This window comes from Macrobrachium rosenbergii, chromosome 48, assembly GCF_040412425.1.
Source record: "Macrobrachium rosenbergii isolate ZJJX-2024 chromosome 48, ASM4041242v1, whole genome shotgun sequence".
NCBI classification, from domain to species: domain Eukaryota; kingdom Metazoa; phylum Arthropoda; class Malacostraca; order Decapoda; family Palaemonidae; genus Macrobrachium; species Macrobrachium rosenbergii.
The window spans coordinates 61,980,797-62,003,476 of NC_089788.1; the positions used below are offsets into that span (position 1 = coordinate 61,980,797).

The 22,680-nt window shown below is 35.9% G+C and overlaps 1 protein-coding gene across 14 annotated transcripts in view; it reads left to right on the forward strand.

Moving 5' to 3' along the window:
* The window catches only part of LOC136831460 (probable phosphorylase b kinase regulatory subunit alpha), a 239,786-nt gene that overhangs the window by 85,610 nt on the left and 131,496 nt on the right, over positions 1 to 22,680 (forward strand). For 8 of the 14 annotated variants that reach the window (XM_067091949.1, XM_067091936.1, XM_067091937.1 and 5 more), the window contains exons 16-17: positions 13,957 to 13,986; positions 21,566 to 21,752. In XM_067091949.1, coding sequence (XP_066948050.1) covers positions 13,957 to 13,986; positions 21,566 to 21,752 — 217 coding nt within the window. The remainder of the gene's footprint in view (positions 1 to 13,956; positions 13,987 to 21,565; positions 21,753 to 22,680) is intronic. The other 6 variants (XM_067091940.1, XM_067091944.1, XM_067091947.1 and 3 more) reach the window with 1 other exon arrangement.

Sequence of the window (22,680 nt, forward strand, 5' to 3'; positions counted from 1 at the left end):
GTATCCTTTATTCCTGTTCATGTACCATTGTATCTTATATGCTTTGGCTTTAAGCCTCTGTTTTATGTCTTCTACTGTGTTGTTTAGTCCTTCCTCCTGTACTTTGTATTTCTCGTTCAGCTTCTCTCTCATTTTCTTGCTTCTTAGCTTTTCTGCCACCTCTTTCAGTTTACTCAAGTCAGATCTGATCACCATGATTTGTTTTTCCAGGCACCTTTTCCAAGGTGGTTGCTGATTTGGTTTCTGTTGGGTTGGCTGTGATAGTGGTGTTGGTGTTTGTATTCCCATGAGTTATACTACTAGTCTTGCTCCTGCATATGCCAGGTTATTTGTTTCTGTGTTACTAGTGTTGTGTATTAGTCTCATTATTTCATTAACTTCACTTGTTTTCTCCCTTAGTTTCTTTGTGCTGTAGGCTTTCATGGAGGGGATCTTTGTTCTTTTTGCATCTGGCTTCATCCATTGTCTGATCTTTTCCACCCATTCCGACCTCTCTGTTACATCTTCGGTATTTCCTTGTGTGCCATTTTTTGGTAGCTCATTATTATTATTATTTTTATTATTATTATTATTATTATTATTATTATTATTATTATTATTATTATTTGTGGGTAGTAGACCCTCTTTCAAACAGGTATTATTGAAAGTGATTGCCATGGCAGCTGCATTCAATTTATATGGAGTTTTCTCCATTTTTCTAATAACTGACTTTTCTTGTTACTGCATAGAGCCAGTAACTCCCAATACTTGTCATCTCTGGAGAGGAAAATAGTTGTAAATCAGGATATAATTTATTTCTTATGCATACAAGGTTCTTCCAGTAACTGAAATCTGGGGATCATGGTCCATAGAGTTTTCTCAGGTCAGTATAGTTCTTAAATCAGCTACAAGTGTGTAAGGCCAACATTTCCCTCAGGCACTACTGAGCATGTCCATGGCAAAGGGTGGGAGTAGACTTGTATTCATGCTGGGTCCTACTCTTTATATACGCGATGGTCAGCAGGGTGTCAGCTGCATGCTGACTTTTGATTGGCTGAGGCAAAAATACGAGCTGCTTATTGGCTAGCGAGAAGTTTCTTCAAGCCAAAATCTCAAACAGTCGCACTGCTGTAGTCTTGCTGACTGGCAGGGCTGGTGCGTGACACTGCATGCCGTCACTGCTTGGTATTATCCTGCGAATATTTTCATTGGTAGCCGGGTGGCTCACTGGATCTTGCATTGCAGGGCTGGGAGTGTCGCTTGCTATGGTGTCTGTTGCAGGTCTTTGCTCACCAGTCTAGTGCTGGTGGGTAGGAAGAGAACTTCCTGGGTCATATCTGATGAGGGCTCTACAGTAAAACCCCGTATTTGTGGGGATGCGTACCGCACCCCCTACGAATAGCAAAAATCCGCAAATACTTAAAATCCCTCTAAAAACACTTAGAACTCCCTGTTTTGATAGATTAAACACAAAAAACCCTAAAAATGCTTATACATGAGTATTTTAATAGTTTTCTCACAAAAAGTGCATTTAGTCATGAAAATGGTATGAAAATACAGTAATTAGTGAATACTTGTCAGTGAAAAATACCTCGAATGGGTGAATTTTCCGCAAATAATGGGTAGATACGTTCCACAGAGAAATCCGCGAATACTTAAGTCTGTGAATGGTGAGAGCAAGAATACGGGGGGTTTACTGTATTTACTATCTAGGGGGTTCTCTTATCGTTTGGGCCGGGTTGTTCTTCATTGTAGACGCACAAGAGACCTGATAATGAAGAACATCCCGGCCCAGCCAATTAGAGATCCCCTTAGATAGGCAAACGTGGTATACCTTTTCAAATGCCCAGTCTGTGGATGACCCGGATCATTTTTAGGTATGACCACTGTGAAACTGGCTAAGAGTATTTCCTGTCATGTGCAAGAAAGTGCTATAAAACTCCATATGAGGGATTCTTCTCATATGGGCATTGCAAGAAATATGATTATCGAAAACACCAACATAATTAGAAAGGCCCCAGGCTCGAGACGCCTGAGGTTGCTAGAGGCGCTCTTAATACAGCCAGTAAAGCCCTTATTAAATACAACCCAGGAAGTTCCTTTCCTACCCACCAGCAGTAGACAACCTACTGTGCAAAGACCTGCAACAGACACCATAGCAAACAACACTCCCGGCCCTGCAATGCAAGATCCAGCTAGCCAGCCGGCTACCAATGAAAATATTCGCAGGGTAATACCAGGCAGTAATGTCACGCAGCAACCCTGTTGGTCAGTGAGACTACAGCAGCGCGACCATCAAGTTTGAGGTTTTGGCTTGAAGAAACTTCTCGCCAGCCAATAAGGTGCCCTCGTCTCGGCTCAGCCAATCAGAAGACAGCATGCAGTTGACCCCCTGCTGACCATCACCTGTATAAAAGAGTAGGACCCAGCATGAACACCCGTTTATTCCCACCATTTGCCGTGAACACCCTCTGTAGTGCCTGAGAGAAATGTTGGCCCTACACACTTGTAGCAGATTTAACAACTACTGTATATTAACCTGAGAAAACTCTACGGACCATGATCCCCAGATTTTAGTTACCGGACAAACCTTTTATGTATCAGAAATAAATTATATCCTGATTTACAACTATTTCCTTCTCCAGAAATGACAAGTATTGGACAGTTACTGGCTCTATGCAATAACAAGAAAAGTCAGTTATTAGAAAAGTAGAGAAAACTCTATATAAACAGAATGCGGCTGATGCAGCAATCACTTTTGATAATACCTATTACAGTAAATCCCTGTATTTGCCGGGGATCGGTACTGAAACACCCCCACGAATGGCTAAAATCCGTGAATACTTGAAACCCCCTCTAAAAACACTTAGAACTGCCTATTTGATAGTTTAAACACAAAAATCCTCTAAAAATGCATATACCATGTATTTTAATAGTATTATCACAAAAAGTGCTTTTTTAGAAAATTAAAATACAGTAATTGGTGAAATTTCTCAGTGAAAATACCGCGAATATGGGTAGATACATTCCACATAAATGAGTCCATCCTGATTTTACAATTATTATCTCCATTATTATTAAATGACAAGTATTTAAAAGTATAGTTATCATGCGAATTTATCTTATATAGTGTCTTTTTCTATCTTCCCTTATGATTAAACTCTCCAGCGATGCAGCAACAAGAAAAGGATCAGTTATTAGAAAAGTAGAGAAAAAATATCTATCATAAACAGAATGTCTGGATTCAGGTTCTATTTTTTGCAGCAATCACTTTTGATAATACCTCTATAGGGCGTAAATCCCTGAAGATTTGCAGGGGATCTTGATTGGTGCTGAACCCCCACCCCCAGGCCCGATGTGCGGCGGCGTTGGCTAAAATGGAAGAATTTACTCCTCGATGCGATGCTGAATACTTGAAACCCCATGTCTAAAAACACTTAGAACTGGTTTCTCTATATGATGATTTTAAACACAAAAACTTTCTATTCTCTAAAATGCCCCCTCTTATATAAATATGAAGACGAAGTATTTTAATAAGAGCAAAAGACAAGCAGCCTATCACAAAAAGTGCTTTTAGTCATGAAAATGAGAGGATGCCTCGTCTTCTTTATCGATGACCAAAGAGTTTGCATTCCATTAGTGAATGAATTAATCACAAACATCAAATAATTGAAAAATACCCACCACCGCCGCCCGTCTGGAATGAGGGAAGGAGAAACTAACCCTTTCACGCAGGAAATATTTCTCCTCCCACGGCAAGACATAATGGGTAGATACATTCCACATCGAGAAATTCTCCATTCATCCCCAGCACTTACAACGCAGCTGAGTCTGCATGCCCCGGGCAGCCAATCATAATTCAGCACCAGTCAAGACCCCTATAAGTAAGACACTGCTTTCAGACCTTCTGCAACTAAGAGGATGACCAACGAGCTGGTAAACATGCTCGATGGTACTTAAAATAGAACCTGAATCCAGACGAACGATTTCTGATTGGATTATTATTATTATCCTTTCCAACATGATATATTACTAACATCGCTATTATTAATCATAAGGAAGATTATTAAGATAAATATTATCCTTTTTAATAAGACCTATTATTATTATTATTATTATTATTATTATTATTATTATTATTATTATTATTATTATTTTGATATCCATACAATCTTCAAACCTCTTTTTTTTTATATGCTGTTCAGTATGGTGGATTGTTGGTGTAAAAAGTTTTGAGCCTTCCTTTCATGTTAGTATCCCTTTGTAAAGGGATTCTACTTCCTAAATATGTCAAATTTTTTATTTTTGTCTCAGCTACTATATGAGCTGGAAATTATTGACTGTAAGCATTGTTACTCTTGATCTCTTAAATATTCTTAATTTTCCAGATAAAATTTCTTAAATGATTTTTTAGTTGCTGTAATCATGATAAGCACAGCATATATTAAGGGAAACCAGGTCGGGGTCTGCCCACAGCCTTCTCCAGTGGCTATCTCCCATTGCCCCCAAAACCTTGTGCTATTAATAACCAGACTTCCGCAAGGTGCTAGAGAAACCTCCTTATGTTGAGACTGCAGGTTTGCTAATTATAAAAAATACAAATTGATTTTAAAATTTGTCGTCTTGGTTACATTCTGTTTTCTTCAAAAACATTTTTGTCAGTTTTTTCCTATACAGGTTAGATGGGAAATGAGTTATCCCCACTCGTCTTTGCTCTGTGCTCTTCTGTCTGAATTCCCATCAGGTTTAGGTCTTCATCTGTCCCCTTTCACGTGAATTTTTTGGTCTTCTTGCAGGTCTTTGGCCAACTTCCCTATCTGCTGTTTTCCTTCCTATCACACGTCCGTCTGAACTCAGTCATTGTGACTTAACTTTTTCATGCCTCGTGATATAACATCTCTTAACCAATTCAGTATTTTATTATTATTATTATTATTATTATTATATTTCTGGATCGTGATGACGCAGCCGCATTGGCCCCGAGGAAAGTGTTTTGTGCGGTTTTGAAATCAGCCTCCCAGGCCCTTTTTCAACCGTAATGTATTCGTCTGAGACCAGTACTCCGTCCACATTCGGTTTCCTGGTCTTTGAGTAATGTATCGGAGTTAGCTTGAACCAACAATCATCTTGTTCTTACCTTTCCTTGTTGGGGAAGACCCTAATTTTAATCAGCTTAGCTTCTAGTGCTGGTATTCCTGTACTGTCTGCCCTGTCTAAACCAACCATATTGGTTTCCCACAGGGGTAGTGTTGGGATTCTCATAACTTTCTAGCTAAAGTTGAAGGTCCTCATTTCGGTGGTCACCTTGGAAAGTACTCCCCTTTCCCAAGGTCTGTCTCTGTGCCCAGTTTATTCCTTACAGGCTTATTTTGACAGGACCTCCCAATTTTGTCAGACCCTCTCTTTATTAGAAAAGGGGGGTACTGTCATTGTGTCTGCTATTAGGCAGCAAGTTTTGTATTTTCTTAAACAAGCCTATTCAGGTTCATTTCCAAAGCTCATGATATTAGAGCAGTGGCCACTTACATTAATTATTTTCATTACATGAATTTCGGGGACCTACAAATGTTCAGGTGGAATTCTCCCCAGTTTTCAAACGTCACTGTTTGAAATCTTTAGAAGCTCTTAAATTCTCTACGGTGGCGGCAGGGAACGTTGTCCCTCTCTCTGGTTCCCTTTCTGATTCTTAGTCACTTTCCCTTCACTGCCTCAGTTAATCCCTTTCATTGTATTTAATAGCATAAGAATGATATTTATTTCTCTGTTATTATTTCACCGGGTGACACGGGACCCGATCCAGAAAAAGGATTTTGACAAAGGAAAATCTATTTCTGGGGAGGGTCTTCACCTGGTGACCCACCCCTGTTTTTCATTCTCTCCTCCCATGGTAAACATCATTCTGGTGGGGTGGGTGCTGGAATGCGACTTAGCATTGCCTTGTGTACAGTCCGCGAGTAGTGCATGGGTTTGCATCACCTCTCTCGTTGGGACTTTTGACATTGGGAATCTTTATAGGGCAGAGTCCCGTGATTGTGACAATCTCACCCTTTTACCATACACCCACTCCATTTCTTGGAGCTATCTGGGGTAGTAACCCCAGCTTTACATTTAGCTTTTCTCTGGTACCTAGCAACGGAATTACCTAGAAATAAGTGCTGAATGGACTATTTCACCCGGGTGACACGGGCCCTCCCAGAAATAGATTTTCCTTTGTCAAAATCCTTTTATTATTATTATTATTATTATTATTATTATTATTATTATTTATTATTATTATTCAAAATGTGCTAAGATTTGCATGGAACAAATCTTGAAAGCCAATAGCACATTAAGCAATCCTCTTCTTAACCTCTTAAAGGACCTATTTTTTAACATATTGTGTCAAAAAAGATTCCAATTATTTTATTTAATTAATTGAAAATATAAGTTGTTTAGACACTATACTTCTTAATTTCAACATAAAATCTTGATTGTTTTATGCAAAATATTGATTTTTAGACACTCAGTTTGAGACCTTTTTATGGTCATTAACGAGTTATCTCATGCAAATTATACCTGTTTTGGTCTGTCACGAGAAATCTTGTATGCTTAGTTTGAGTAATTTGGAAAGTAGGCATTTCAAGATCAGTAAATGATACTTCATTATCACTGTCGTCATGGTAACTTGCCATAACTGGGCTAAAATAATAAATAAATAAAGTCAAGATACTAACAAATTACACAACATCAACATAATAAGTTAATAATATATGATTCTAAAATGATAAACAAAAAATCAAACTTGCCTAAAAACAGTCAAAAAAAGAAATAAAACACAGATTCTCAAAGTCACCCCAGTAGAGCTAGTAATAGTTCGTACTCAGCGTAAAAGGAAAAAATTATCTTGACGTATCACAAAATGGTCAAGAGACTAAAAAAAAGACACATCAATGTAATAAATAAAAAATATAACATAAACAGTCTAAGATGTCAAATAAAACAACCAAACATACTTAAAAACAGGTGAAAAGAAGCAAAAAAACAAAAACACAAATGACCAGGATGACCATTGAAGAGCTACTAATGACGCATTGTTGGTGCGAAAAAAACAAAAAAGTCATTCTGGATAACTCACAACTTCCAGCAGCAAGTACCACTGCCAATTGTGTGATATAGCATGGGATATCTCGAAGAAGCCTTAAAACAACAATGTGGATCACGAGACATCTCTTATTAGTCCTATATTAGCATTTAACTTTTTTACGAGATATCCCGTGGTAAGTCCAAAAGTTTTAGAACACTGATCACAAGATATCTCGAGTTAGTCCAGTAAGGGGTTAATAGAATGACCATTTATGGCAAATGAGAAAGAGAAGAAATAAACAAGTAAAAAAAAATAAATCATGAAACTGATAAATGTATGCCCACATGAACAGCAATATTAATAAGAGAAACTTTAGGCCATGGTACATCATGATCGTCACTGTCAGGTTCTCATTTAACAGTTACATGTGTAGTGAGTTTTACCTCCCCCCCATCTGACTTGTGTTCTCCCTGCTTAAACCTTAAGGGACCGGCTAATTATATATCATGCAAACCCCTAGACTGGGCAGACTTTAAGGTTGGCCAGTTTAAGAAAAAACACATCAATGGAAGGCAGAAGATATGCAAATGCACATGGTGTAAGAAGAAAAATTGTAAAAAATTTTCCCTACCTTCCACGGGAAGTTAAAAGTGACTATTTACAACCCTGTGTGGGGCCTCTTTTACAAAACACTCGTAAATTTTACCAAGTTATGCATGTTCTAATAATTTGCTTTATTTTATATTTTGTAAAATTATAGTTACAGCTCACACAATATCATAACAGATAAGAATTAAAATCAGTAACAAATTCTGAGTATATTTGTTGTAAAATATTTACATAAATTTACTGAAGTGATGGAAGCTCTTTCCTGCTCAATATAGCCAAATAGTATGGTGCATAATAGTAATACTCATGAGGATTCCCATCCATCACCTGAAACCTGTTACAGTATAGATACTCATATGAGGATTCCTGTCCATTAAAGGTTAAATGCCTCTGTTATTTTTAGTCATAAGATTGGTGCATATAGTAAATAGCAGGATTGACCAGTACAAATTCCCAGAAAGTCATTGAAGATGGTCAGAGATGAAAAGTTAAACCCTGAAAGTTTGGGTAGCATGCTCACAGTACAGAGGAGAGCAGAGAGAACTAATTTCACTTCCAACCCCTTAAATGGAAAAGTTGATGTGTAAAAATATTCATGGTAATAATGATTTAGGACTTTTCCCATGCCCCATCTCATGATTTTCTGGGTCTTCTTGCTACTCTTTGTCCTGAAACTTCCATAAACCACACACTCTTCTAACAAACTGCTTGGTTTTCCACTACCATCTTATGCCCAAACAGCCTCAGTCTGTTTTCAAGCTTTGGACAACTTGCACATTTGTAATTTATATTGCCAGTACACATCAGCCTTGTTCAGTGTTATATGTAGTCACATCTGTTCAAGACCTCCATAATAAGGAACAATATACAACACTCACTTTTAGATTATCCACTGGGTAAAAGGAAAGGAATCATCATGAGTGATATAATGTACAAATAATTGAAAAACAATGTTTTCTTAGAAGAAATATTGTATATTACTGAGGACAAAGTGCAGTGAAAAGTTTGTAACATTTGTTTAGAATGCCTCTTAGTAACTCCCTCATTGTCAGTATTCACATATTGCATAAATTCACTTACTTTGTTGGCTTTTCAGGCCTTTCTGTGACCCAGTCCCACTCCCATTCAGGTCTTATGGTCTTTCTTATGATTCAGTGTGGGAGCCGTGAGCCAAAGGTGTTTGGCATTCATTGGCAGTAACCCATCCACTACTGACTAGACCTTGTAGGTGCTGACTACACTCAGCTTCTTCAACATTTTGACTGGGATATTAGTAAAATTTGTGTTTTGGTGTTATTGTGACCAGTGCTTATTTGAAACTAATTTGTTAGTTGTTTGAGAACTGCTTCTTTATGAGCAAAGCTGTCAGTTCTCATATTTATCCAAGTTTTAGGACTGGCATTAATATATAAACCTTTCATCGCAAAGTTATGACCAAAACAACAGAAGAAATAAAGTTTCCCATTTTCTTAGAAATGGACTTAGTGAAGGTACCATCCTGGCCAAATTCATAATTTGACTGCTCTGCTAGAGGTTGTCACAGTCAAAAGACACTGATCCTTCAATAGTAGAAATTCCTGATACTTCTGTAGGTGGATAGGTTTTTTCATGTTTAATATTAAAGTCTCACAAGATCTCAGTTGTGCTTATTAGTCTGCTGTATCAAACATAAAACCTTGTCAATGCTAATAATAAAGGTTATATGTAGCTTAGTTTGATTGAGGCTCAGGAAGTGTAGTGTAAGGATCCTTGTCTGACAGCAACCTAGTCCTCAGATCTTCCAAGTGCAGCCGCCTTATTTTCAGGAAAGTGGAGTATTTTTGCACTTGTGCCCTTGGAGAACCCAAACCAATTCCTGAAGAATCTTTTGACCAGATTATCTGACATGGCTCTTGCCCTTAAGTTCAAGAAGTGGAAAGTCCTTGATGACTGCACCCTCATCAAAGTCATTGCTTGTAAGATCAAGATACCCAATTTCTTTGATAGCATAGTTTCCCATGGACATTTTTAATAGACCATTCAGTTTTTACCTTACATAATAACCAAGTTATCACTAATTGCTTTATGATCTTATTGTTGATTTGAGTTACAGCTAGCAGTGAAACTGATGCTTAGCAAGCTTTATCATGACCATTAGTATCTTTTTTCATCCCTGCTTTTGATATCTCTGTAGTTTTCTTGTCCCAAGTCTGCATAACACTATTTTATGTATAATTAAGCATGTAATTTCTGAGCACAGAATTCATGGAAAGATTAAAAAAGGCTCTTCAGGCAGTGGGAATGCTTAAAAATATTTGGAATAATAGCAATTTTTCTGTGCATACAAAAATCCAAATTTATAAAGTAATGGTTAGGAGTATTTTGATTTATGGGCATGAGTCATGGTACAGTACAGTGACTTCAGATAATGAATTCTTAGCATTTGAAAATAAGGCACTCAGAAGAATATTGGGAATTAATTGGAGGGATAGGATATCAAATAACAGAATTAAAGAAGTAACGGGGCCGTAGCCAGTCAATTAGTGTTAGGTTCTCATGCTGGAAGTGGCTAGGCCATGTGTATAGAAAACAGGGAATAGTCGAGATACACTGGGGTGGGTTGCCCTTGGTAGAAGAGGTAGAGGTAGGCCAAAGGAGACGTGGTTAAGGACAATGAGGCGGGAAGCAGGGAGACGGGTGTTGGGGAGATCTTGAGGAGTTAGCCCTGGAAGAATGTGGTGGTGTGAGTTCATCGAGGCCCTGTGCATCCCTGTGGGTGCCACAGGAAATGATTGATTGATATAATTCAGATTCAGACTTGTACATTAAATCCAGTATTTTAGCATGGTAAACATCATCTAGGAGGCTAGAGATGCTCTGCCTTAAAATCTTTTAAAGTTAATTAGTTCCTGTTACCAGCTATTAAATTCTGGTTAAATTACTAAGCAGCCTGATTCTGCAGTAAATACTCCTCTAGCCAGCCCCTCAAACCATTTTACAGTCACTATTGTATGAGCACTCCATCCTTCTGACTTGGGTGATGAGCAGATAAGGCAGTACAGATCCACCAAAATGAAAACCCATCAGTGGCCAGGTTAGGTGCTGAGTTTGCCCCTTTTCAGTCACCTGTTCTAGGGGATCCCAGTTAAACTTCAAAATATTGAAAATACTTTTTTGTTCCCCAGACTTATACATCTTGAAAATACCTTTGCTCCAATCTTTCCAATATGCATTTCTTGCAAATACTTCTGCTCCCCAAGCAGCTGTGGCATTTGTGATTTATTAAGTATGGGAGTACAGTTAAACCTCTTGATACTGATATCCTGTAGTCCAGGAACTCTGGTGGTTCGGCTTGATTTTGAAACAGCCACTATTATTCTTTTGAGCGGCCTGGAGGGCGCCGCCTTGTATTGTTTACAACTTCCTGACAGCAAAAATTTTCCATATCTCTTTTGCTTTTATGAAAATAATTGTTAGTAATGAAAATAAGTGAAGTCAACTTTACATGAATAAATATATTTTTCTAAAGATTCCATTTGAGAAGGCTCTACCAAGTCAAAACTTTTAATAAAAACATAAGACATTTGGCAACGTACGAATTCCTTACTCTTAGAATGCTTGAAAAACTTATAGGTGGTGTGGTTTTAATCATTCCTTTTATATAGCTGTATATTTACCCATTCGATATACCACCCATGAGATCAGATGGTGCTAGAGGCATTGGCACAAGCATAAATCTTTATCTTTGCTAGAAAATGTTTCTCCCATTAGCAAAAGTCTACTAATCATTTTCCTCAGTAGATGGCGGTGTGCTTTGTTTACATTTTGACGGCGACGTTGAAATGCACTGAGTGATCGCTGAAATTCAGTTTTTATTTTTGTCATTTCATTGCCCACTACAATCAAAATAAAGGACGAAGAAACTAATACCGATAATTATGAAGATAGTAAATTTAGGAGATGAAAGTCACCAATAATATTCTGCAGATTCTGAGAAAAGTTAAGTACTGTAGTTGACTTACAGTTAGGCTGACTCAGGAATGTAGGCTAAATGTGTTAAATAAAGTACACTATTTTAAAGAAAATTATACAGTATGAAGTTATAAAATGATAAAGTGAAAATATATAAGTAAAAATGATAAAAAGTAGTGTCAGAACTTAGCCAAGTAGTAGGCTTTAGTCTGACATTTTTAAGAGATTTATTCTCTATTACGGGATTTTCTTGGTCCGGCAGTGGCCTGGTCCCAAAGTTCCCAGATTTAAGAGGTTGGACTGTTCTCTTTAGTCAGGGGTACTTGCATTAAAAGAAGGCTCATTACTTCTTTCCTCCGTTATTGACTAAACGCAAGGCTTAAAATCTGACTGTACCAGTCAGCGTAGCATAACAAATTAAAAGGTTTGTATCATTACAAATTAATTTTGAATATTTTATTTTACTTATTATGTTATCATTAGGTATTTTTATTACAGGTTAAGTATGTTGTCATTCATTTTAATTTGAAAATGTTCTTTGTTATTATTATTATTATTATTATTATTATTATTATTATTATTATTATTATTATTGTTATTTATTATTATTGATATTGGATAAAGCAAAGCCCATTGTTTAGATGATTTCAGTAGCCTTGTCTCACACATCCTTAGACTTTCAGGATACATTTATCCAATTTATATCGTTGGCAGTGAACTGTGCTTTGGAGACCTATGCTTCTTATATATGTACCAATATTCTCCTTCCTCCTCTCCATATAGATACTGCTTAATGAATCTGGGTCTGAAGACTCCTATATATTGTTGTTAGGCATAATCGTACCTTTAGAAGTTTTGCTTAAATTGAATGGAACCTACTTAAGAGTATACATTTGTCTTGTGAGAGTTTAAGAAAGTCTTTGCTTTTGAAAGGGAAGGGATTTGGAGAAAAGGACAATGGCACACTGAGGGGCTATTAATCAGAAGGGCAAGGAAAGTGTACTTGCAACAGATTATTGACAGGAACACTATTTAATGGACCCTCAAGGTACTCTGGCACCCCAAAATAATGGACACTTCAGGGTATAGCCTCCAAATAAGTAACGAAATCCATTAAATAACAAATGACTTAAGTCTGGTAGTATAGGGTACCTTGTACCTCAGAGTCAATAGTGCAATCATGTGAAAATCTCATTCATTTTTTACCCTCTCTTGCCATATAGTATTATTTCATTGTAATTTTGGAGGAGGGTCTTGATGCTGTTTATCTCGGTAAGAAACACAACAATACAGGTAGAAACAATAAAAATAAAAAAAATTGCTGGTGCACTACATGTGAATGTGTGTGTGCATTTTTTTCTGCTGATTTTACGCTGCATTTTGGTATAACCACATTAAATATTTGATTAACATTTCTTCCAAATATTCATTTGTGTTTACTGGGCTTACTGAAGATGTATTTTAGCAATATGTTGGCAGTTGTATATCATTGGTTGAAACTTTGGGTAAATATGTAATACAGTATATTTACTGATATTACACTAAAATATTCATCACATATTTTGAGGGGTTATTAACTCTGAAAATTTGGAGTAGATAAGGATATGCAGCAGAAGAGGGATGAAGAAAGAAGCTTAATTTAATTGTAATAGACAGATGAACTTTTGAACCTTTATTTGTAAATTGAGTGATTTTCATTATAATAATGATAGCTTATATACTGTCATCTGTACTTTAGTGAAAATCTTTAAATTTACACAAATTTTTTTTCTATTTACGCCCATTTTTCTCATTTTGTTATACTCCAAGTTATGATAAGTCAAGTAACCCTTCATTTAATGTCATTAATGTAATTGCATATCAGTAAGTATAGTGTATTGTATATTTACTGACTAACAGAAGCTGACCCATGCAGACATAAAATCTATATGACCCAGGTTCATTAGGCGATGGTTTTGTGGAAAGGGGGAAATGAATATTGGTATTGAATATGCATACAAAGCAAGCATCTCCTAAGCACAGTTTTTTATCACCTTAGAGAATACGTGTAGGATTAATTTTTTCCCAAAGTCAGAGAATACATCAAACAATACAGACAAGTCATCAGTCATACTTTTTTTTTATTACCATGGATAATGCATTGATAAGGTCAGTTCCACTGTTATTATTATTATTATTAGGAAATAAAAACTCAGTTATTCATATTTGTAAGAATGTATGAATTAATATTTTTAAGTGGCTGCTTTCATGCTATGACCAGGATGAAGTTCCTAGAATTTGAGATGATTATGTACTGTATATTCAAGTGTATAAGATGAATAATTGTTAACAAGGTTTATTTCTTTCTTCACAAGGACGAAGGTCTTCTCTGTTTATTACCCTAGGTATCTAAGTATTACTATTTTGTAAGCTCGCTTTGCTTCATTTAGCGTAATTCATGCATTGCTTTGTGTGGGGTTTCTAAGAGGCCCAGTATTATAACGCTGGTTACCTTTTCTTTAACAGTGTGTCACAATCTTCATGTAAATATATTTAGGTATTGTGTTACCAGTGTATGCCTTTCAGAAAGATTTCCAGGCATTATTCTTTCTTGTAATGTGTGTGGTTATATGATTGTAGATTGGGACAATTGCCAGCTGAAACAAACAGCTTTAAAGCTTGTTGTTTGAGGGCTGTAGGAGTGCTTCTATGTGTGTACTGACTTTCACTATGTTGATAAATTTGGGTAGTGCTGCAGCTCTGCAAGTGGGAGCTGCTAAATCATAAAGAAACCTTTTATTCTTTGTAAATTTTCTTTATCAGTAAGGATTTAATTACTGAAGTATGGTGGGTTATCCAAAAGCTAAATATTATAGATACCCTTAGCTGGGAAGACTACTGTGCCGTTGAAAATAAGCAAACTTTTTGTGGTAAGTGCTGTACATCTGAGGAAGAAAGGGGGTGTATAAAAGATCAAATGCTTAAATTTCACACCTTTTACTTGAATGAAGTCTATCAACTTCAATTTATTTTATTACTGCAAAACAAAATGGAAAAGTTTATACAATAATGGCCCTTGCGGATTTGTTCCACATGAATAGGGTTCATTTGCTGAATGATAATAATTGTTAGAGTACTGAGTATTGAAGACATTTATACCACAAATAGAAAGTTATAGGTAATAGGTTATTAATACTTTATAGTTTTTTATATTATCATAATTATTGCAATTTTTCCATTGTTTCATTCCTACAGTCACTAATATTTCCAGCCTCTGCCCCACTGTTGTAGATCTCACAATATATCATTAACCATTCAGTATCTCAGTCATTATTTAATATCTTAGGCCACAGTTATTGTGTTATTTTTGTGTCATTAATAAAAGGTTATAGCATTAGATATGGGATATCTTGAGGTAGCATTTATCAGTTTGCTGTTGCTGCTGTTGTAGGCTGTGTGCATTTTTTTTAATAAAAGAGGGAAGTAAATTTTAGTGGTTTTTTGTAATTATGATGTAATGCTGTTTTTTTATATCTCTTAATTACCCATTAATTTCATGTTTGCATTTTTATTTCTGATGAGAAAGTATTAAGGCCAACAAATTAGATTATTTGTGTGTGGGTATGGCTTGTAGCCGAGGTTTCGTAGTGCTGTGAGCAAGATTAACATATCTAGTATTTGTAGTGTGTCAGTTGGTAGGTTGATGTGTTTGTCATTAATATTAACAAAGCATTTTTTGTCCTTTAGTTAGTGTTCTTGTGAAACTGCATTGAAAGTAGCTGTAGAATAGTTGCTGTGATTGACAAGTAAAGATTTGTCTAAATTTTTTACTCCCCTTATACTTTACAATTGCAAAATTCCTCAGATATTTCAGAGATGGAGTAGAAGGTACTTGTAATATTACAAATGAGTTTAGTTGGTTTTTTGTCTTGTGCCACTTTCAGATACTCATGACGAATTTTTAATGTTACAGAATGCTGGATGCTTCCTTTATTTTACATAAATTGTTGAGTGTTATGTGAGGTTGTTGATGCAGAATACAGATTGATGGAATTTTGAAAATATGTGGGGCCTTGTTAGCCAACTTTTGCAACATTCTTATTTTTGTTATAATGTTTTATCTTAGTTTTGGTTGGACATTGGATTATAGTAGTGTACATACTGATTTGTGAAAGGATTAATCAGTGGGTATAAGAACTAGATTTTAATTATTTTATGTTGTATGACCTTTGGCTAAAGGGAACTATTTGTTTAGTGCAAATTGCATTCTGTTTCTGTAATTGTTTATTGCCCTTGTGGCTCAGTGAGTTGAAGTTTCATCATTCTTCACAAAGAATGAATGCATTTAATTTTCGGGTGTGATATGATCATTTGGAGACACCTGAGTAGTTGTAATGTGCTCGCAGTTCACCCATTGATGCTGCAGCATGAAATCAGATTTTTATCCCCTATGATTTAAAGCCATGGTTCATTAGTACTATGTATGTATCTTTTTAATGCCTTGGTGAAGAGTTTTGGATGATTTTGAACTTCTTGTTTGAGATTATTTCAATAAATATAGGTGAAACATACATTTTAGCATAATGCAAAGGGTATTTTGCATTGATGATTGGAGTACTTGAACTCTCAGCTTTTGGACATACTAGAGCAGTCATTGTCCATATTTGTGCCTAGGTAAGTGGCCTTTATAATTTGAAAGAAGACTGGGACCCTGTTAAAGCTGAAAAAATTGAGGTGGTAATATCCCTAGTGTTGAGGAAGCCAACACTAGCCAGTCTTATAAGTATACATGGAGCCTTATGCCAAAGCTCTGGGCCCATGAAGGAACTGGAGCCAAGACTTTAGTGAAAACCAAAATCCAGATAACAGCTATACCAATTCATTTAAGCATGCATCCTCCAGGTCAGTCAAACTAATCCTACACTATCCATCTGGAAAAGGCATAGGGGTCTACAAAACGATGGCTATAGAAACCCCATTAGTCACTTGTTTGTCCATTATGAACCTCACCTCACAGGCACAAAACTTTGAGTTCCAGATAAACAACTGGCCACGATGTTAGGGGATTGCAGCTTGTCTCCATAAAAAGCATGCAGAAGCCTTTTTGCAAGGCTTTGTTCCAGTCTCTGCTACAAACTCCAGTACTTGTGGAGATGAGCCCCATCTGGGGTTGGATGGTACTATGAGTGAAAGTTGGCCTTATCTTCTGTGGGAACTTGCTGGAGACTTGGAGATGGCCCCATTACCAATGACCTCAAGAAAGGGTAGCTGCTATCCTCATCAGGTTGATGCCATGGAATGGCTAGTAGGCAAGGAACAGATGGAGGTAGGTTTGCAAGATTACAATGTCTTGGCAGCAAGTGCATGGCAGAAAGACAATATGGCAGGAGCGTGAGAGTATGATTTCTTGACATTGATATCACTGGCACTGAGCACACTGCTGGAGGCTGGGTCATAACTGGAAGCAAAAGGGTGCCAGTGAAGAGATGCTTTGTCTGCAACACAGCTGGAGATTAAAGCCTAGTCAAAAAACCAAAGTCACACCAGAGGCAGGAGCTAGATAAGAAGTAGGCGAAATGCTGGTGGTAGAAGGTTGTCCAGGAGATGACAGGCAACCAGAGGACGGACTGATGCCAGAAAAACAACTGGAGTCCCAAAAAAAAAAAAAAAGATGTGGAGATGAAAGCTAGCAGAGCACAGGCCAGCAACTTGATCCTCTTCCTGGTTGGAGACAAAGGAAAGAGTGCCACAATGGAAACTGCAAACAACTCAAAGGCCAGAGAGGCACATCATCTTTTGACGTACTAGATTATTTCTTGTAACATTATATGCTAAAGTAGAAATTAAATTGAGTAGGAGACCAGTTTAGATATTCAGTTGAATTGGAGACCAATTTTGACAAATCGTTTAACCCCTAGGGGGCATCTGTCAAAATGACACAAAACTTAGCTTACTGGCCAAAACAAATACAGCTACACAAAGGGCATAATGGTCATACAATTACAGAACGCAAGCAAGGTGCAAAAATAGAGAATGTTTTACAGAATAATCTTGTAGAACACATTTTCTGGCAAACCAAAAAGCAAAAAGCAAAGCACAAAAATATTTACAAGAAGGTGAAGTTTAAGATAGAAACAAAACAGTACATGAAAGTACACAAAGTAAAAGTTGCTGCAACAATGTGAATAATTAAAGTGAGACAAGGAGGCCACTTACATCACCAAAACTTAGGGAAACAATAGCTAATTTTACATATTAGATTACTTAAATATCCGTTAAACCAGACATGATTAAGACTTTAATAGAGAAAAAACAAGAAAAAATTATAAATCCAAACCCTGAACCTTTAGTTAAACACTTAGAAGAAATAATTTGAAAACTGCATGGAAACTTAAACTAGCAGGCTACTGGCTACAAGTAAATGTCAATACCTCACCAGGAAAAGCAAAGAAAAACACTTAAAAAATACATATTTTTTTGGTGCACATTGGAAATATAAAATTGCTTTAAACCTTAGAGTGTACAGTTGTGACAGAAATTTCATAGTAGTGAGTCTTGGTTTAGTCAGAGAAGGTGAGAAAGAAAACATGAAATTGCAGAAAGAGAAAAGTCCCTGGTATTGTAATAGAGGGTCAGGAAGGAAAAATGAAGAGATTTGTCCATATGGGGGACAATTTGTTGCATGTGCAAGTGTGATGCTGATGTCAAGTTACAGTGAAGGATGGCTTCACTAACAAGATACATCTTGATAACAGCAATGGGAAAAACTTGTAATCCTTTTGTCCTAGCTGCCTTTGGTCTTCAAGATAAGGCTACTTGGGTTCTGTTGGTAATAGATATGAAGATTACAGATCCTTGTGGTTCATTCTTATTTTTCATGATCATAGAAGTTTTGCTTCATAGATAATCAAGTTTGAAATTCATGCATTAGTTCTAAATTCTAGATTATGGCATTGTAAATATATATATATATATATATATATATATATATATATATATATATATATATATATATATATATATATATATATATACATATATATATATACATATATATACATATACATATATATATATACATATATATATATATATATATATATATATATATATATATATATATATATATATATATATATATATATATATATATATATATAATCTTTATTGTATTTTGCCTTGCTTTTAAATAGCTGTTTAAGGTACTTGTGGTGCATTTTTAAGCTTGGTGTAGCTCACTTTATTCTGATCGAGATAAATAATTTCACACATTTTTTCCCATAATTGTTTGCACTTGCAATGTCAGCATCTAGAAAATCAGACTCCAGCTAAATTATGCAACATCCCAAGCGTAAAGGGAAGCATTAATCAATATTCCTGGTAGATATGAAGTTTCAAAGGCTATGGTTTCTTTGATATGTACACATGAAAATTTGCTTAAACAAATCTCATGTTTCATATACATGTACACTTTATTGGTGGGGGTCTCTTCAACACTTACCAGAGGAGCATTATTGATCAGTTTGGTATGTGTGTCATCAGGCCAAGACTCTTATACTGAAGTGTTAGGCTGTCAAAGGGTGTAGTTGGTGTGGAAAATGAAAGATTTGCATAAAAATTTTTAATGTATTCTACATCATGTTAGTTCAGCACTGTTAGGATTTATTAATTCTGGGAAAAGCTGCCTGTTTGCCTTGTTTAAATTCAGAAATATTTTAGAAATTTTATGCCTAATTGGAGACTAAAATTGCCTCTGAAAATGAAACATTGTCAGTTATGTTTTGATTGTTTTCAGATGGGAAATTAGAGATGGAATTGAAGCTTGTGGTTGGGATTGGTTTGATGTGATGAGTGTTTTTATAGTATTTATTTTCTCAGGCTTGTAAATATTCTCCCCTGCAGTAGTAGGGATGTTACTGAGTTGGTGGGGTTAGGGAGCAAGTGTTCTTTTTAAATGTCAGGTGGTTAAGGTTTTAGTTCAGTTAATTTCAGGAGTGATTTGTAATCACAGTACTGTATATTAAAGGCAACTTTATAAACACACACAATTTATTAATTTAGAATAGTGGATGTCTGGGTATGAAAAATGTGTTGGCAGGAAGATTGCAGGAGTTGCAGAGGAATACATACATGTAATCAACATATTTATTTTGAAAACTTCATGTACAGAGTTGATCCTTAAAAGTTAGGATTTACATTCCGGGAGTTTGGTATTTCATGGTCAGTGCTGTTAAACACAAAAATCACTCCCAAATTAACTAGAGATGTACTCAAAACATTTTAGTGTACTGTTATCTCATGCCCCAAAAATTGCCATATAAATTTTGTACTTTGGATAAGGTCATCTTTGCTTTCTCATGAACATTCATATTGAAAAATGATAGGAATTTGTCAAAATAAGTTAAATTGTTTCCATTTTTTAGCTGCTGCCACAGATGGTGTTCCCACAAGGCAGGGGGTGGGGCGTTTGTATTTTGGACAGTGAACAGTTTGTGAAAGTACCCTTGTAGCTTATCTTTTCATATACAGTACAACTCAACAGTTTGCTAGCATTTGAATGTGGGATGATAGCCTTTACATGACATTGATGAAGTGTGCATGGAATTTGTTTGCTCTGTTTATTTTAAGTAATAGTTTAGCTAAATTACTGCATTTGGGTGCACAGAATACTCAGTACTGACATTATTGCTACTTCTACAATTACTACTTTCATTTAGAGCAAATGCCTAATGGGTTCCAGATTTTTTGCTATACTACATTACCTGTCCAAAAGCTTTTGTAAGCAAGGATACATATTGACAAGGTCAAAACCCAACACATGCATAGTTACTGAAGATTCTTGCCAAAAACGTCTTTGTGAGAGTGTCAGAATTCTCTGTTATTTAACACATTATTTCGATAATCAAAATAATGTTGACACAGCTTAAGTCGTGCCATTGCTTTTATGGTAACTGAATAACAGTATCAGGGTTGAAATACAAGTTTGAAGATGCAGTTTTTTAAGGTGGAATTTTGGTAATAAACCATGGTTTCATTCATTTGCACATTTTGATAAGGGTTTGTCTACCAGACTGCTTGTTGGTGTGTTGCAAGGAAAGTTCACAAATTGAAATATTGTTTTTTGGGCTGGTTTATGAATTACTGTATTTTTTTGCTGCAAGACATTTAGAGGAATACAAGATGTGAACTGTTACATGTTAAAATTCCAAATTTATGTAAGCTCTCATTCCTCCTTTTGTTTGTTATTGACAAATACAGCATGGTGACAACTTCAGTTGCCATCTATGTACAGTACAGTTTTACTAATACAGCATAAGCCTGTAGGTAATACTATATAAGGTGCTCTTATTTTTCTCAAGGTTCTCCAATTTTTGTACATAATTAATTTTAAATGTTTATATTGAAATCACATAACACGTGAAAAGTGCTGGAATGATTTCATTACCTGGAGATAGATGTGATTTTTCATGTCAGTAAAATAATGCTTGAATTGCAGGAAATATGCTGTGGATTACCATATGAACAGTACCCTTTTTCTCTTATCTTGCTTATAAAAAGCAATTTCTGTTAGGAATGTTTTTATGTGGGTGATTGATTTTGTCATAGTTTGTGAGTTACTCAGTTTTTTGTAGTATAGATGTGGTGGTTGATAGGATTTTCCTTTTTTAGATTATGCAAAATATTTTTCAATTGGAAGCCTTACCATTCTATGGAGGCTTTTGATAGTAACTGTAGAACAGCAAAGTATGACACTAATTAGCCTTGACTAATTTACAGTTAACAGAAAGATGGTTTTTTAAATAATGATAATATTAGAACTTTCAGTAACCTGTAAACATTTCTAATACCTTTACATTTGATTATATGGGACAGTGTCAATTTTTGTGTGTAATTCAAAGTAAAATCTCATTTATATTGTGTAGTAGACACTCCATGTTTGTTATGAAAATTTCTACTGTAGTTTTTTATTGTCTTTTGGTACAGAAGTACCTTCTCAGCTGTCATCACGACGAGAGTCTATTGTTACATCCCCTACTTACGAACTTGGCCCTCCAAGCTTGGAAGTCTCCTGCCCAACGACCCCAACACGCACAACCCCTCCACTCACATCACGGTCTCGATCACCTTCCCCCGAAAGGGAGGACCTTTGGGAGACAATGGTCAGACACAGGTCAGTTTTTTTTTTTTTTTTCTTTCTTTTTACTCACCTGCTGATGTATAAGGTAGGTTATACATCCCAGTGTCTCAGTAAAAGATAATGTGATCAGATGTTTACTTAAAAGTGCCAGTGTATCTTTAATGGTCTTTGGGCTCCAATTTGTATGATGTGTGCTTGTTAGTTTTTTTAGTAGTCATGAAGCAAGGGCCTTTGAGTCCAGTTGAGACACATCAGTTGGGTCAGTGAAGAGATAAGCATTTGAAAAAGTTCTTGTTAGTTTAGCCTTACAGTATTTATGTGTTTATTTGTTTAATTTTTTTTCCTGTGGGTTTTAAATTAGATCACATCTAGAACTAAAATTGCCTAATTAGTGCTGGTTGTTTATAGGATGAGGTACTACAATTTTGAGCATATTGTTTCTTGTTTACATCTTCATTTTGTATTTGATCATTTTGGACTGCTCCCATCAGAGCTGTTTGGGCTGTTACAAGAAATAGTAAGAATACCTGGAGACTGAAATTTACGTCTCGGTAACTTGTGAATCAGAGGTCAAACATGCTATTATGTGCTTCAGGCAGGACAGATCATCATCTTGAGGGTAGGGGATTCATTTAAGTTAAACTCATAAACCTGTAATCATGTCTGGATGGATGGGTATGAGACTCTCAAACAGGACCAAAAATAAGACATCATGGTGTTTTTATTTCATACTCGGGGCCTTATCTGGGGAATCTCTACGTAGGTCTTGCATGTCACTCATTTTTTTCGATGCTTGTATGCTTTTGTGTCAGGCATCTGGCGTGTTGACAACTGATCAAGTATATTGAACTGATTATTAATACTCTCGAATGGTACCATTGACTGTGATGAACATCCCTTAATGCCACACACTCACATTCAGTACATCCATTATAATCCATTGGAGAATAAGAGCATAAAA